The 14209-nt window shown below is 45.1% G+C and overlaps 1 protein-coding gene across 2 annotated transcripts in view; it reads left to right on the forward strand.

Moving 5' to 3' along the window:
* Positions 1 to 9959, forward strand: part of GJC3 (gap junction protein gamma 3) — a gene marked incomplete at its 3' end in the record, with an annotated part of 32150 nt that extends 22191 nt beyond the window's left edge. The window contains exons 1-2 of one of the 2 annotated variants that reach the window (XM_079945567.1): positions 4887 to 4938; positions 9134 to 9959. In XM_079945567.1, the coding sequence (XP_079801693.1) occupies positions 9135 to 9959 (825 nt within the window). In that variant the 5' untranslated portion in view covers positions 4887 to 4938; position 9134. Of the gene's footprint in view, positions 1 to 4886; positions 4939 to 9133 lie in introns of those variants that run through there. The other variant, XM_079945566.1, reaches the window with a different exon arrangement.
* Between the last annotated feature and the right edge of the window lie 4250 nt (positions 9960 to 14209).

Genomic DNA, 14209 nt, shown 5'->3' on the forward strand with positions numbered 1-14209 from the left:
TGGCGCACGGGTTTAGTTGCTCTGCCGCATGTGGGATCTTCCTGGACCAGAGCTCAAACCTGTGTTCCCTGCATTGGCAGGCAGATTCTCAACCACTGTGCCACCAGGGAAGCCCTCAAGCTTTCTTTTGATTAGTGTTAGCTAAGTATATTTTTCCATCCTTTTACTTTTAAACTATGTGTGAATTTGTATTTAAGGTGAGTTATTGGCGGGACTGCCTGCCACCTTCTTATAAAGAACCCTGTGATTTCATTGGGCACACCCAGACAATCCATGGAAATGTCCGCATCTTGAGATCCTTAACTTTTTTTTTTTTTCCTGCCACACCTAGTGGCATGCAGGATCTTATTTCCCCAATCAGGGATTGAACCCATGCCCCCTGCAGTGGAAGCGCAGAGTCCTAACCACTGGACGGCCAAGGAAGTCCCACGATATCCTTAACCACATTCGCAAAGTCCCTTTTTCATGTAAGGCAACATTCACAGGTTCTGGGGATTGGGATGTGCATATCTTGGGGGGCATTACCCAGTCTACTCTAGGCAAGAAAAGGAGGCACAAATGGCCCCCAAACATATAAAAAGTAGATCAACGTCATTAATGTTCAGAAAAATGCAACTTAAAATCAAAAGGTCATGATCACAGAAAACTGTTAGGCATTGCCTTATAGGATTGGGTATATTCTATCTAACATTAGTCTACATTCTGGTAATTCCTCAAAGATGAAAACTCTAAGGAAAATCTTGCATGGGTGCAGATATAGAAATGTATGAGAAATGTGCATAACAATATTGATGAAATAACAAAACTGAGAAACAACCCAAATATCATCAATATTAGAACATATAAATCACTGTGGTTTATTTAAACAATGAAGAACTACACAGCAGGGAAAATTAATGGACTTCAACTGCATATATGAGCATTACTTACATTCATACTCATGTTAACATGTATGAGTCTAAAAATATATAATACAGAGGCAAAAAGGAAATCACAGAACTGTATAATTCTACCACATATATAAAAAGTAAAAACAGGCAACATTAAAAACAGATTTTAAACAAAGTAGATATGTGTTAAAAGTATAAAAAGATAAAGGTATGATAAATATATATTTTAGGAAGATGGATACCCTGGAGGGTTGGGAGAAGGAGATTTTTTTAAAGGGGCAAACACATCATTAAAAACTCTACAAATAACAAATGCTGGAGAGGGTGTGGAGAAAAGGGAACCCTCCTGCACTGTTGGTGGGACTGTAAATTGGTGCAGCCACTATGGAAACAGTATGGAGGTTTCTCAAGAAACTAAAAATAGAACTACCATATGACCTATCAATTCCACTCCTGGGTATATAGTAAAAGAAAAAATGAAAACACTAATTAGAAAAGATACATGCACCCCAATGTTCATAGCAGTATTATTTACAATAGCCAAGATATGGAAGCAACCTAAGTGTCCATTAACAGATGAATGGACAAAGAAAATGTGATACACACACACACACACACACACACACACACACACACACACACACACTATGGAATACTACTCAGCCATAAAAAAGAATAAGATTTTGCCATCTGTAACAACATGGATGGACCTGGAGGGTATTATTCTAAGTGAAATAACTCAGACAGAGAAAGCCAAATACTGTATGATATCACTTACATATGGAATCTAAAAAATACAACAAACTAGTGAATCTAACAAAAAAGAAACAGATTCACAGATATAGAGAAAAAACTAGTGGTTACCAGTGGGGAGAGGGAAGGGGCGGAGGGGCAAGAGAGGGGTAGGGGATTGAGAGGCACAAACTACTACATATAAAATAAATAATCTACAAGAATATATCTTACAACACAGGGAATATAGTCAATATTTTATAGTAACTATAAATGGAATATAACCTTTAAAAATTGTGAATCACTATGTTGTATAATACTGTACATCAACTATACCTCAATTAAAAAAAAAAGAAGGAAAAAAAGAGAGCTTACCCCTAGACAGTTCCCTAGTAGAAGAAATACTAAAGGTTGTACCTCAAGAAGAAAATTTAGTGCACCTATGTTCATAGCCCATTATTCACAATAGCCAAGAGGTGGAAACACCCCAACTGTCCATCAATGGATGAATGGATAAGCAAAATGTGGCACATACATACACACAATGGAATATCATCTAACCTTAAAAAGGAATGAAGTTCTGGGCTTCCCTGGTGGCGCAGTGGTTGAGAATCTGCCTGCTAATGCAGGGGACACGGGTTCGAGCCCTGGTTTGGGAGGATCCCACATGTCGCGGAGCAACTAGGCCCGAGAGCCACAACTACTGAGCATGTGCGTCCGGAGCCTGTGCTCTGCAACAAGAGAGGCCGCGATAGTGAGAGGCCTGCGCACCGCGATGAAGAGTGGCCCCCGCTTGCCACAACTAGAGAAAGCCCTCGCACAGAAACGAAGACCCAACACAGCAAAAATAAATAAATTTTTAAAAAAAGGAATGAGGTTCTGATAGATGTTACAACATGAATGAACCTTGAAGAGATCACGCTAAGGAAAATAAGTCAGTCACAATGTTCTATGATTCCACTGATATGAGAGGTTTAAAGTAGTCAAATTCATAGAAACAGAAAATAGAATGATGGTTGCCAGGGGCTAAGGGCAGGTAGAAACGGGTACAAAGTTTCAGTTTTGCAAGATGAAAGAGTTCTGGAAATCCACTGAACAACAACAATGTGAATATATTTAACACTACTAAAATGAACACAAAAATGGTTAAGACCACGGTCACCAAGAAAAAAAAAAAGAGAGAGAAAGAAGGAGAAAAAGATTTAATCCGGAGGAAGGCATAAAATTGAAGAAGCAACACTGAGCAAAGAAACTGGTAAACATGTTGGTAAATCTAAATAAGAATTGAATTAAATATTGTCTGCAATGCAGGGAATGCAGTAGAGGTGGACAAGTCTAGAAACAGCGACACTAGGGTGACATTTTGGTAATTCAGTCTTTTTTTTTTGTAAATTTCTTTCTTTATTTTTGGCTGCATTCAGTCTTCATTGCCGTGAGCGGGGGCTACTCTTCATTGCAGTGTGTGGGCTTCTCATTGCGGTGGCTTCTCCTGTTGTGGAGCACGGGCTCTAGAGCGCGGGCTCAGTTGTTGTGGCACATGGGCTTAGTTGCTCCTCGGCATGTGGGATCTTCCCAGACCAGGGTTCGAACCCATGTCCCCTGCATTGGCAGGCGGATTCTTAACCACTGCGCCACCAGGGAAGTCCCGGTAACTCAGTCTTGAACTAAGGCACCTTCTTAATTCATGGGACAGAAATCTGTACAACCAGTAGAATTATAAGATGTGTTCAATGAAGGAGAAGTTGTCAGTGATGACACCTAAGTTTTTGCTTGAAATCCAGGGTTGATGGCATAGCTAGTCATTAAGATGGAGAAAATGCCAGCAGAGGATTTTTATTTTCTTGAAGGTATGAAATTATAGTGGATTTACCGTCAAAAGGTCTTTAAAGGCTGGTAATTTGAAATACGATGAGGCTAGGAGTATAGCAGTGTTTAGGGGTTTGCTATCTGCAGCCAGATTGCTTTTTCAGATCCCATCTCCTTTACTCACTAGCTGGTCAACCTTTTACAAGTTACTTAACTTCTCCATTCTTCATTTCTGTCCTCTGTAAGAGGGCAGTAACAGTATTTACTTCATAAAGTTGTTATGAAGTGTGAATTAATAACCATTTAGCACTTAGAATATCCATCATTTATTAAGCAACTAAATAAATGTTGGTGTAACAAGGTATTGGAAATTTGGACGGGGATTTCAAGATGGACTATTTTAGAAAATACAACACATACGACATTCTAAAGTGATTTGTTAGTCTAAAATGCAATATTTCAAAGGAAAACCAAATAAGTTATGTCGCTCGAACTCTACACCCACGTCTAAGTTGTATAAAATGGCAGAGCTGTTGGAAATTAGAGGGAGAGAGGATTAACTCTGGAGGGAAGCTGCCTTGGAAAGAGATGTGCTATTAGTTCTCCCCAAGGGAAGGCGGTGAGGGTGCTGCCTCCCGTATCTCATGCCTAGTGAGAGGGGCTCCAGTGTGTTGATTCCCGACTGATAAATCAAAAAGGCAGGAGATAGGATATCCAGCAGATGAATGGAAGGAGATGTGGCTGTGTTGGAAATGGCCTGGATGCCCAGAGTTTCTTGGCCCTAAGGATGCATCCATGTTTCCTGTGTACCAGATGTGAACAGGAAAGAGCCAGTGAGAGATTTCTACGTCTTGCTGAATAGTATCCCCTGGAGGAGTGAACAGGCTTCAAAGTTTGCCATTTGGCAAACTGTCAAAAAGATGAAATCACTTAAAAGATGAAGACTATTGAGGTGGATTTGAACTTCTCTACAACAATGTGAAATGCTAGAAAATGGTGGAATTATGCTCCAGATCTCCACAGGGCCAGTATCTGGAACTCAGGTGCTGCAATCTTCCCTGGGCCTGGTGGAGAGGGGCTGGGCTCCCTGAGCTGCAGAGAGCCCGTTTCTCCCAGCCGAGAAGAGAGGATGTCCAGAGATAAATGTATGGAATTCTATCTGTTGTTGCCTGCAAGTCCCTATATTGAAAACATGCTGAAGCCTTTGCCCCCCTTTCAGATGATCTGAAAATCCCCATTTCAGTTCACTTAGAAGACAGAGCCCTCACCCTCGACAACAGAGGGTTATTCTCCAGAGCCCATTCTTTAGCAGCTGGGCTGCCTGCCCCTCTGGCTGCAATTCTTTGACCCTGCGCTAAGGCTGCCAGGAAAGACAAGGGGCGGGGGAAGGAGTGGGTGGAGGCTTGGAGGCAGGGCCTGGGGGAGAGCTGGGACCTTGCGGGCTCCAGCCTGAGGGCTCTTACCTCTGCCTCTTTCCCCGGCTGTTGGTGCTTCTGCTTGAAGCTGCCAGGTGAGTGCCAGGGCAGAGCAAAGCTGGGCTGGCACAGGGCCTGGGGTAGTGGTGGTGGGAACCGCCTGGGGCTCTGGGCTGTGCATCTGCAACTCTAATGCCCACGCCCACTGCCTGGGGATTATTATTAAAATTCAGACTTGACTTGCTAAGCCTGGGATGTGGCCTGAGATTCTGCACCCCTGGTGATGACAGGGCTGCTGCACCATGGACCGCACTTTAGTAAAAGATCTAGAATGTTTTCTAGGCCAGGTGGGGTGAGCTGGAAGCAGGGAGCTGCTCTAGTGCTGGCCTCAGTGGACAACCTTCCTTCACGCCTTAACTCTCTGAGGTGGATTCTGCCACCCATAGTATCCTGAAAGTTTTCTCCCAAAGAACAAGAGATGCTTAGAAAAATTCTTAACAAAATTGCTATGGAATTTTTAAATATCTGTATACGTATTCGAAAATCTCCTCAAACTCTGGGTTTTCCTCCTTCTCCCAACTCTTGAGCGCATAGGAACTGCTTCTAAAATCTGGACAGAACTCAGATCCTGCCAGCCCCCTCCAGAATAAATTGATTTGCAAACTCTTTCTTTTTCTTGGAGAAAGAGTGGTCCCTTGAATTTTCTCAACAATGCTGATCCCTCAGCTCCCTAGGTCTCAACGTTTGGCCTGGGGTCTCTGGCCCCCTGTGGGCAAAGCTGCAGACGTGTTTGTGGGAGGAGGACGCAGGTCTCAGAGAACGAGAGGGGTGGGCTGGGGACGGCTGGAACAGATGGGGAGACCACTGGGTCCCAGGAAAGCAGGGGAGGAGGGAGGACGGACAGCTGTGTTTGAGCTTCGGTTTATAGGAAACTCCCTTTGGTCTGCAGCCTTGGGGAGATGGAGCAGGCTATTTATTGTCTGCACCCTCCAGGAGCCCCTGGAATGTGTGTTGAATGAGCATTGTTTTGGTTATAAGGGCCGCGGGGCAAAGGGCAGGAAGGGTGCTCCAAACCAAGGGATCTCAAGCAAGCCCTCTTGTCCTGCTTTTTCTGTTCTCTCCCTTCCAAATCCCCGAAGCTCTGTGGTGAGCCCTGGAGACCTCACTTCAGTTCTGAGAGCCTCTCAGAGGACATCTGGGTGTCTGGCTACAGGTCTGGGGTGGGCACGGGAAAGAAGAACCAGAGAGAGGGCTTCAGGAAGCTACTCAAACTCCCGACACTTGGAATATGCCAGGGCTGCTCTGTGTTAAATTCCAGGTCTGCTGGGGATGTGCTGGCAACATGTGTAGACAGTGCTGGGCCTGCACTTGGAAATGAGACGAGGCGGAGAGCTTGACTTGAGAATTTACCAAATTAACATTTAGTCTGGTGACTCGCCAGGAGGGCCAGGGCAGAAACCCCCAGAGCCCAGGGCTCTCCCCCAACCCCAAGTGCTGGGACCCTTTGAACTTATGAGGTGGGAGAGGCTGCAGGCATCCTCACAGGAGGATGTACAACCAGCCTGGAAATGGGCTGATTATCATGCCCTACAAAAGCCCTCTGAGATGCTCTGGTGCAGACATCTTGCTTTACAGAGCTGGCAACTGAAGCCAAGAGTGGAGGGGTGATGGACCAGTGCTACCCTAAAGCAGTGGTTCTCAACCAGGGGTGATTTTGACCCCAGGGGACACTTAGCAGTATCTGGAGACAGTTGTGGGTGGGAGGGGAGAAGTGTGCTACTGGCATCTGGCGGATAGAGGCCAGGAACGCTGCTAAACATCTTACAAAGCATGGGACAGCACCCCTGCTACCCCTAAACAAAAATTATCAGTCCCCAAGCATCAACAGTGCCAAGGTTGAGAAACCCAGGACCAGCCTTGAAACTTGCTGTGGAGCTCAGTTTTCACCAAACAAAACTGAAACATTTATGGAGAAAACACTTCTTTCCTAGTGTTTCACTTAATGAAAGCACTTCATTGAGTGCTTTCTCACCAATACGTAAGCTAGTGACTTTGTTTTACTGTTGTCTTGATTTCCAAATTAGAAACAGATTTTGTTCCTTATCTATTTATCTTTTTTTTTTTTTGTACCCGGGCCTCTCACTGCTGCGGCCTCTCCCGCTGCGGAGCACAGGCTCCGGACGCTCAGGCCCAGGGGCCACGGCCCACGAGCCCAGCTGCTCTGCAGCACGCGGGATCCTCCCGGACCAGGGCACGAACCCGCGTCCCCTGCATCGGCAGGCGGACCCTCAACCACTGCGCCACCAGGGAGGCCCTATCTTTTATTATTTTCAATTATTCATCTTCTTCCTTTGAATTCTGGGAGAATTATCCAATGTGCTTTCTAGCATCCTGATCTAATCTCCCCCAGAATCTCTTATTGCCTTCAAGCTGATGATCTCTCTTCTACTCTATTTATAGTGGGTGTACACATGTAAAGATCCACTGACTCTCATTTTTGAGGAGTCTTAGGGACGTGAAGGGATAAATCTTTATCTTCAATATGCCATCTTTAATCACGGGACCAATTCTGCATCTTTCTAGAGACTGGAAATAAGTTTCTTCTAAAAATTTTAACCCAATTTTATAGAAAAGAATTTTCAGCAGCCTGATATACTTCTAAGTTTTCACAGTCTATGAAGGAAGAAGAAAGACAGGGACTGAGGGGCAGGCAGAAGTTCAGGCTCTGATTCTTAGTGGCTCAAATATGGTTTCTCACAGTTGGTGGATGGTGACATAATTCTCTGGTCAACTGAGGCCCTTAGAACTGTTCCTTGGAAGCATCTCAATCCGTCTCTTTTGATTGCACTAAAGTGACCGTTCTGCCTAAGTTTTGGCATGTGGTCCATTCTTATCTATAGTTTATAACACTAATACTCATTTAAGATTGTTTTGTGCATCTCGCTGGGTATTATAATAGGGAAGCCGACGTGAGATAAATTAGGCCTGTCTCACTTGCTGCCATGTTAACCTAGAAATTCAGGTTATTATTATTAGACTTAACAGGAAGAAACCTAAGCAAGTTCAAGGTCAGAGCAGAAACAAGGATGGTCTGAATTACAGAAAAGATAATTAGGGGGTCAAATTCTTGAAGAAGCTGGAAGTTGTGCCCCAGGGACACAGAGTTGAAAGGGAGGGCAGCCTTGCACAAGTGGAAAGACACTTCTTTCTCTGAGATGCTACAGCAGGACGTGACTGTGAAGATACGAGAAGGAGGAGCTTCAGGGTTTCACACTAACGAGTCTATTTTCTCTGGAATAAGAGCTTTGCATGGTCTTCTGAGAGTGAGGGGAACAAGGTATGTAAGAGTTTGGGCTGAAGGGGAAGGGTTAGGAAGAGAAGCTTTGAGGCGTTGAGGAGGGCTGCTGGGGACAGAGAAGATGGCAAACTGAGCTTGTAGCATGACGGCATTTTGTCCAGAGAACAGAAGAATTTCTGAAGCCTGTCCTCGACCATGGTCACCTCTTACCACGAGGGAGATGTAAACCCAAGGAGCAATGACAAAGCAGAGTTGAATTTTGAATTTTGATCCAGTCACCTCTGGCTTTGGCCCAAACACCATTGTGTTTAACCAGTAGATCTGCTGGGTTTTCTTCAAAGTATTCTCCTTTCCTAAGCTGGTTAGGTCTGAAGAACATCAGACTAGAGCAAGCCTTGACATTCACTCTGTTCACTGGATCCCCACCGAGCCCCTTAACCTAACCTCACCTCAGTCTCACCACTGTGATGGGGGCCAGACTGACACACCTGTGAGCACCTGGGGGCCTGAAGCCAGAGAAGGCAATGCACACCCCTCCCAGGGGCAGCACTGATTTCGTTCAGGTGACACTGACAGTAGCACCAGACCTAGCAGCCATCACCTAGGGAAGCAATGGTCTTCAGAGGACTCGGGTCTCTGACTATTTAGCCTTTGGGAAGCAGGAGCGGGAGGGAGGGAAAGAGAGAGACAAAGACTGACCCTGGCCTCCCCACAGGCCGAGAGTTCCTCTCCCCTCCAGCAGTACAGGAGCGGGGACAGAAGAGAAAGCCACACCCACACTCACTCACTATTAATATTCTATACAGATGATTCCGTTAACTATAAAGGGGTGCCCTCAGGTCGTGGTATTCGATCAGCCAGGTCCTAGGAGAGGAGCGAGGAAGCCTGCCTTAGCCACCGTTGGATTGGGGGTGAAGAGCTGGCCTGGCACTACTCCCACCGGACAGTGAGCATTACACCTACACTCACCACTATCCTCTGCTCCCTAACAGGATGTGCGGCAGGTTCCTGAGGCGGCTGGTGGTGGAGGAGAGCCGGCACTCCACCCCCGTGGGGCGCCTCCTGCTTCCCGTGCTCCTGGGGTTCCGCCTCATGCTGCTGGCCGCCAGTGGGACGGGGGTCTACGGCGACGAGCAGAGCGAGTTCGTGTGTCACACGCAGCAGCTGGGCTGCAAGGCTGCCTGCTACGATGCCTTCCACCCTCTCTCCCCGCTGCGCTTCTGGGCCTTCCAGGTCACCCTGGTGGCTGTACCCAGTGCCCTCTACATGGGTTTCACTCTGTATCATGTGATCTGGCACTGGGAGGAATCTGAAAAGGTGAAGAAGGAAGAGGAGACCCTGATCTGCCAAGGGGAGAAAAGCAGAGATGCCTTGGGGCCTGGAAGCCCCAGGGTGCTCTGGGCCTATGTGGCACAGCTGGGGGTGCGACTGGCCCTTGAAGGGGCAGCTTTGGGGGGGCAGTACCATCTGTACGGGTTCAAGATGCCCAGCTCCTTTGCGTGTCGTCGAGAGCCTTGCCTTGGTAGTATAAGCTGTAATCTGTCTCGCCCCTCTGAGAAGACCATCTTCCTGAAGACCATGTTTGGGGTCACTGGGCTCTGTCTCTTGTTCACACTTTTGGAGCTTGTGCTCCTGGGCCTGGGGAGATGGTGGAAGATCTGGAAGCACAAATCTCCCTCTTCTAAGTACTTCCCAACTTCAGAGAGCACCCAAAGACACAAGGAACCGACTGATAACTTCCCAGTGGTGGAAACAAAAGAACGGTTTGCAGAAGCAGGTGAGAGGGGCACTGATGTCCCTCTTTCTACCTGTCCCTGATGTATGGGTCCTGATGATCCCCCACGGCAAGCCCCTCACCCTCGGGAAGTACAACTCCCACAAGTTACAAAGTAGAAAACCAGGTTCTACGCAGATGTGTCCTAACCACTCATCCCACCCCATCGCCCAGCTGCATCCCCATCAACTGGATGGTTCCTTCCAATGAACCAGGACCCAAGTGCTCAGCTGATTGTACCTCCTGCCCTTCCATTTAGGTCTCTTCCCACTTAGGAAAAGGCTCAGCTTCTGCTTGATCCTCTACTTTGCAGAATTATGAAGACACCTGGCTCACCTCTGAAGGAAACCCTCTGACTGCATCTTTGTCCGAACATCCAGTGAGTGGGGTGTCTATCTCCATGGTAAATTAAAGGCTGTTGAAGCGTATCCAAGGGCCTTGGGGGGCCACGGTGTCTGAAGCTTTTCCTTGGAGATCTCCTGCTTGTGCCTCCTCACCAGAATTCCCTGGTGTCAGCATCACAATTTTCATGGGCTTGGTTCCAGAGTCAGCCAGCAGAGACCTCCATAAAACCGTGCCTCTCTGTCCTGCGCAATAAATATTGACCACTGTTGCTGGCATTCCTGTTGCTGAGGACAATCCTCTTTCCTGTCTCAATGAGTCTACTCCTCTTTCCTGCTGTCCACATCTCTGCTCCCCCCACCTTTAAAATCTTGTAACCTATAAATGCACCCGGCCCTGCAATATATGTCATATTCAGAAACTCTGGCTTTCCAAGCATATGTAACCCAGGGTCCTTTAATATATAGATTCAATGTATTCAAACACTCAGCCACACTCTTCTGGAAGATTCCTGTGAATTCAGAGGCTTACATACCCTGGACCACTGACAGATCTGATTTCTGCTCGGTCCTCATTCTCTGCCTTGTACGTTGCAGCTGCTCCATTGTTTCATATGGGGGGGAGGGGCCAAGTCGTTACTTTTTAAACTCATACTTCTCAGTATCACACAGAAAAGACAGCAGAGTTTTATTGCTGATTCAGGGCTAACAGTAAGGGACATTTACATCACAGTGTGATTCAGCAGATGATCTAATGCTGAATATCAGGTTTCTCTTTTCTTGTGTCTCTCAGTCATTTCTGTCCAAAAGCATCCCAGCCTCCCACCTTTTCTGCAGAAACACTTCCCTTCTCAGTTCTTCCTTGCCCTCAAATTCTCAACAAAGAGCAGTTTCCAGGTTTGGTTGTCTCCTCTGAATCTCAGATGATCCCCAAGTAAATTAGGAAGGCTCATTCCTAAGGAAAGATACTTGATTCCCCAAAGACACTTTGGCAACAACTAGCAAAGTAACAGTTTTCTTTCTGCTACAGTGTTTCATAAAGAATCCCTTATCTAGCATAGCCAGAGCCCAGCCAAGTGACCAAGGACAGAAAAAAAGCAAATGTCATTATTCTGAATTCCTCCTTGATGGTGTCCCTTTTAAAATAGCTTTATTTTTTAATTAATTTATTTTAAATAAATTTATTTATTTATAGCTGCGTTGGGTCTTTGTTGCTGTGCGCAGGCTTTCTTTAGTTGCTGCGATTGGGGTCTACTCTTTGCTGTGGTGCGCAGGCTTCTCATTGCAGTGGCTTCTCTTGTTGCGGAGCATGGGCTCTAGGCACGCGGGCTTCAGTAGTTGTGGTGCACGGGCTTAGTTGCTCCGTGGCATGTGAGATCTTCCCAGACCAGGGCTCGAACCCGTGTCCCCTGCATTGGCAGGCGGATTCTTAACCACTGCCCCACCAGGGAAGTCCCTAAAATAGCTTTTTTGACATATGGTTCACACACCCTATAATTCACCCATTAAAAGTATATAATTCAATGGCTTTTAAAAAATTTATTTATTTATGGCTGCGCTGGGTCTTTGTTGCTGTGCGTGGACTTTCTAGTTGTGGCGAGCAGGGGGTACTCTTCATTGTGTGCGGACTTCTCATTGCAGTGTCTCTTGTTGTGGAGCACGGGCTCTAGGCGCGCGGGCTTCAGTAGTTGTGGCATGCGGGCTCTAGAGTGCAGGCTCTGTAGTTGTGGCACACGGGCTTAGTTGCTCCATGGCATGTGGGATCTTCCTGGGCCAGGGCTCGAACCCGTGTTCCCTGCACTGGCAGGCGGATTCTTAACCACTGCACCACCAGGGAAGCCCTCAATGGCTTTTAGTATAGTCAGAGTTGTGTATCCATTAACACAATTTTAGAAAATTTTCAGCAATTCAAAAAGAAACCCTATAGTGCTTAGCTGTTACCCGCAAATCCCCACGCCCCCAAACATAAGCAACCACTAATCTACTTTCTGTCTCTACAGATTTTCCTAGGCTGGGCTTTTCATACAAATGGAATCATACAGTATGTGGTCTTTTGTGACTGGCTTCTTTCACTTAGCATCATGTTATCAAGGTTCATCCACGTTGTAGCATGTATCAGCACCTCATTCCTTTTTGATTATTTCATTGTATGGCTATACCACATTTTATTTACTCATTTTTCAGCTGGACATTTGGATTGTTTCCACTTTTGGGATATTCTGAGTAATGGTGCTACGAACATTCATGTACTAATTTCTGTTTATGTTTTCAGTTCTCTTGGGTAAATAGCTAGGAGTGAAATTGCTGGGGCATATGGTAACACTTTAAATTTTTGAGGAACTGCCAACCTTTTTCCCACAGCAGCTGTACTATTTACTATTTCACATTCCCAGCAGCAATGTACAAATGGATTCCAATTTAATCTGCATCCTTGCCAGCACTTAGTATTTTGTTTTTATTTTTCTCTGTTTGTTTGATTTTTAAATTCTAGCCATCCTAGTGGGTGAAGTGATATTTCATTGTGGTTCTGATTTGCATTTCCCTAATGACTAATGATGTTGAGCATCTTTTCATGAGCTTATTGGCCATTTGTAGAGCTTCTCTGGGGAAATGTCTACTCAAATCTTTGTCCATTTTAAAATTGGGCTGTTTGTATTTTTATTCTTGAGTTCTTCATATATTCTGGATACTAGATCCTTATCAGACTTAAGGATCTGAAATTCCAAATATTTTCTCCCATTCAGTGGGTGGTCTTTCACTTTATTGAGTGTCCTTTGATGCACAAAAGGTTTTAATTTTGATGAAATCCAGTTTATCAATTTTTTCTTTTGTTGCTTATGATTTTGGTGTTATAGTTAAGAAACCATTGCCTAATCCATGACTATGAAGATTAGACCTATGTTTCCTTCTAAAAATTTTATAGTTTTAGCTTTACATTTAGGTCGTTGAATTAATTTTTGTATATGGTATGAGATAAGGGTCCAACTTCATTCTTTTGCATGGAGATATCCAGTTGTCCCAGCACCATTTGTTGAAAGGCCTATTTTCCCTACATATAATGGCTTTGGCACCACTGTTGAAAATCAATTGCTTGTAGATGTATGGCATTGTTTTTGTACTCTCAATTCGATTCCATTGATCTACGTGTCTATCCTTATAGCAGTACCATGTTTTGATTACTGCAGCTTTGTAATAACGTTTGAAATTGGGAAGCGTGAGTACCCCTAGTTTGTTCTTCTTTTTCAAGATTGTTTGGCCAATTGGGATCCCCTGGAATTCCATATGAATAAAATTGTAAATCAGGGAGCCTCAATATTTTCAGTAAAGAAGGATGTTCATTTCAGGAGTATGGCAGGATTGAAGACACAAAGACATTAAGGAGATATAGTTCAATACAAAGGCAGACATACAGATACAAAGACATTCACACCACAGATACTCATGGCAAACATCAGTAACTGATAAGAGCACCTCATTCTGCTTGGTCCATATTTAAGACTCAGATTCCTTCTCTCTCCTTTTTTTTTTTTTTTTCTCTTTTGGCCGCACCGTGTGGCTTGCGAGACGTGGGATCTTAGTTCCCCCAACCAGGGACCAGGGAACGAACCCGGGTCCCCTGCAGTGGTAGCACAGAGTCCTAACCACTGGGCTGCCAGGGAATACCCTCAGATTCCTTCTCAAGATAGTATTCCGATTTACAAGGAAAACGCAGCTATCTGTTGTAAACATTTAAAGACATTCTGTGGAACTTTCACCAAAACCCCAAAATAGTGATCTCAGGAACCCCCTTTCCAGATCATTTAATCATACATTCAGTGACCACTTACAGAGCATATTACAGGAGAGGTGGTATCTGATTTTGGGACACAGGAAGAATTAAAAATTTCTTTCATAAGAAAAGGAATAGAGGGAAGAATAAAAAACCAAGCACCTCAGAAACACAAGCTCAAAAA

This window comes from Stenella coeruleoalba (genome assembly GCF_951394435.1).
Source record: "Stenella coeruleoalba genome assembly, chromosome: 15".
In the NCBI taxonomy this organism is placed as follows: Eukaryota; Metazoa; Chordata; class Mammalia; order Artiodactyla; family Delphinidae; genus Stenella; species Stenella coeruleoalba.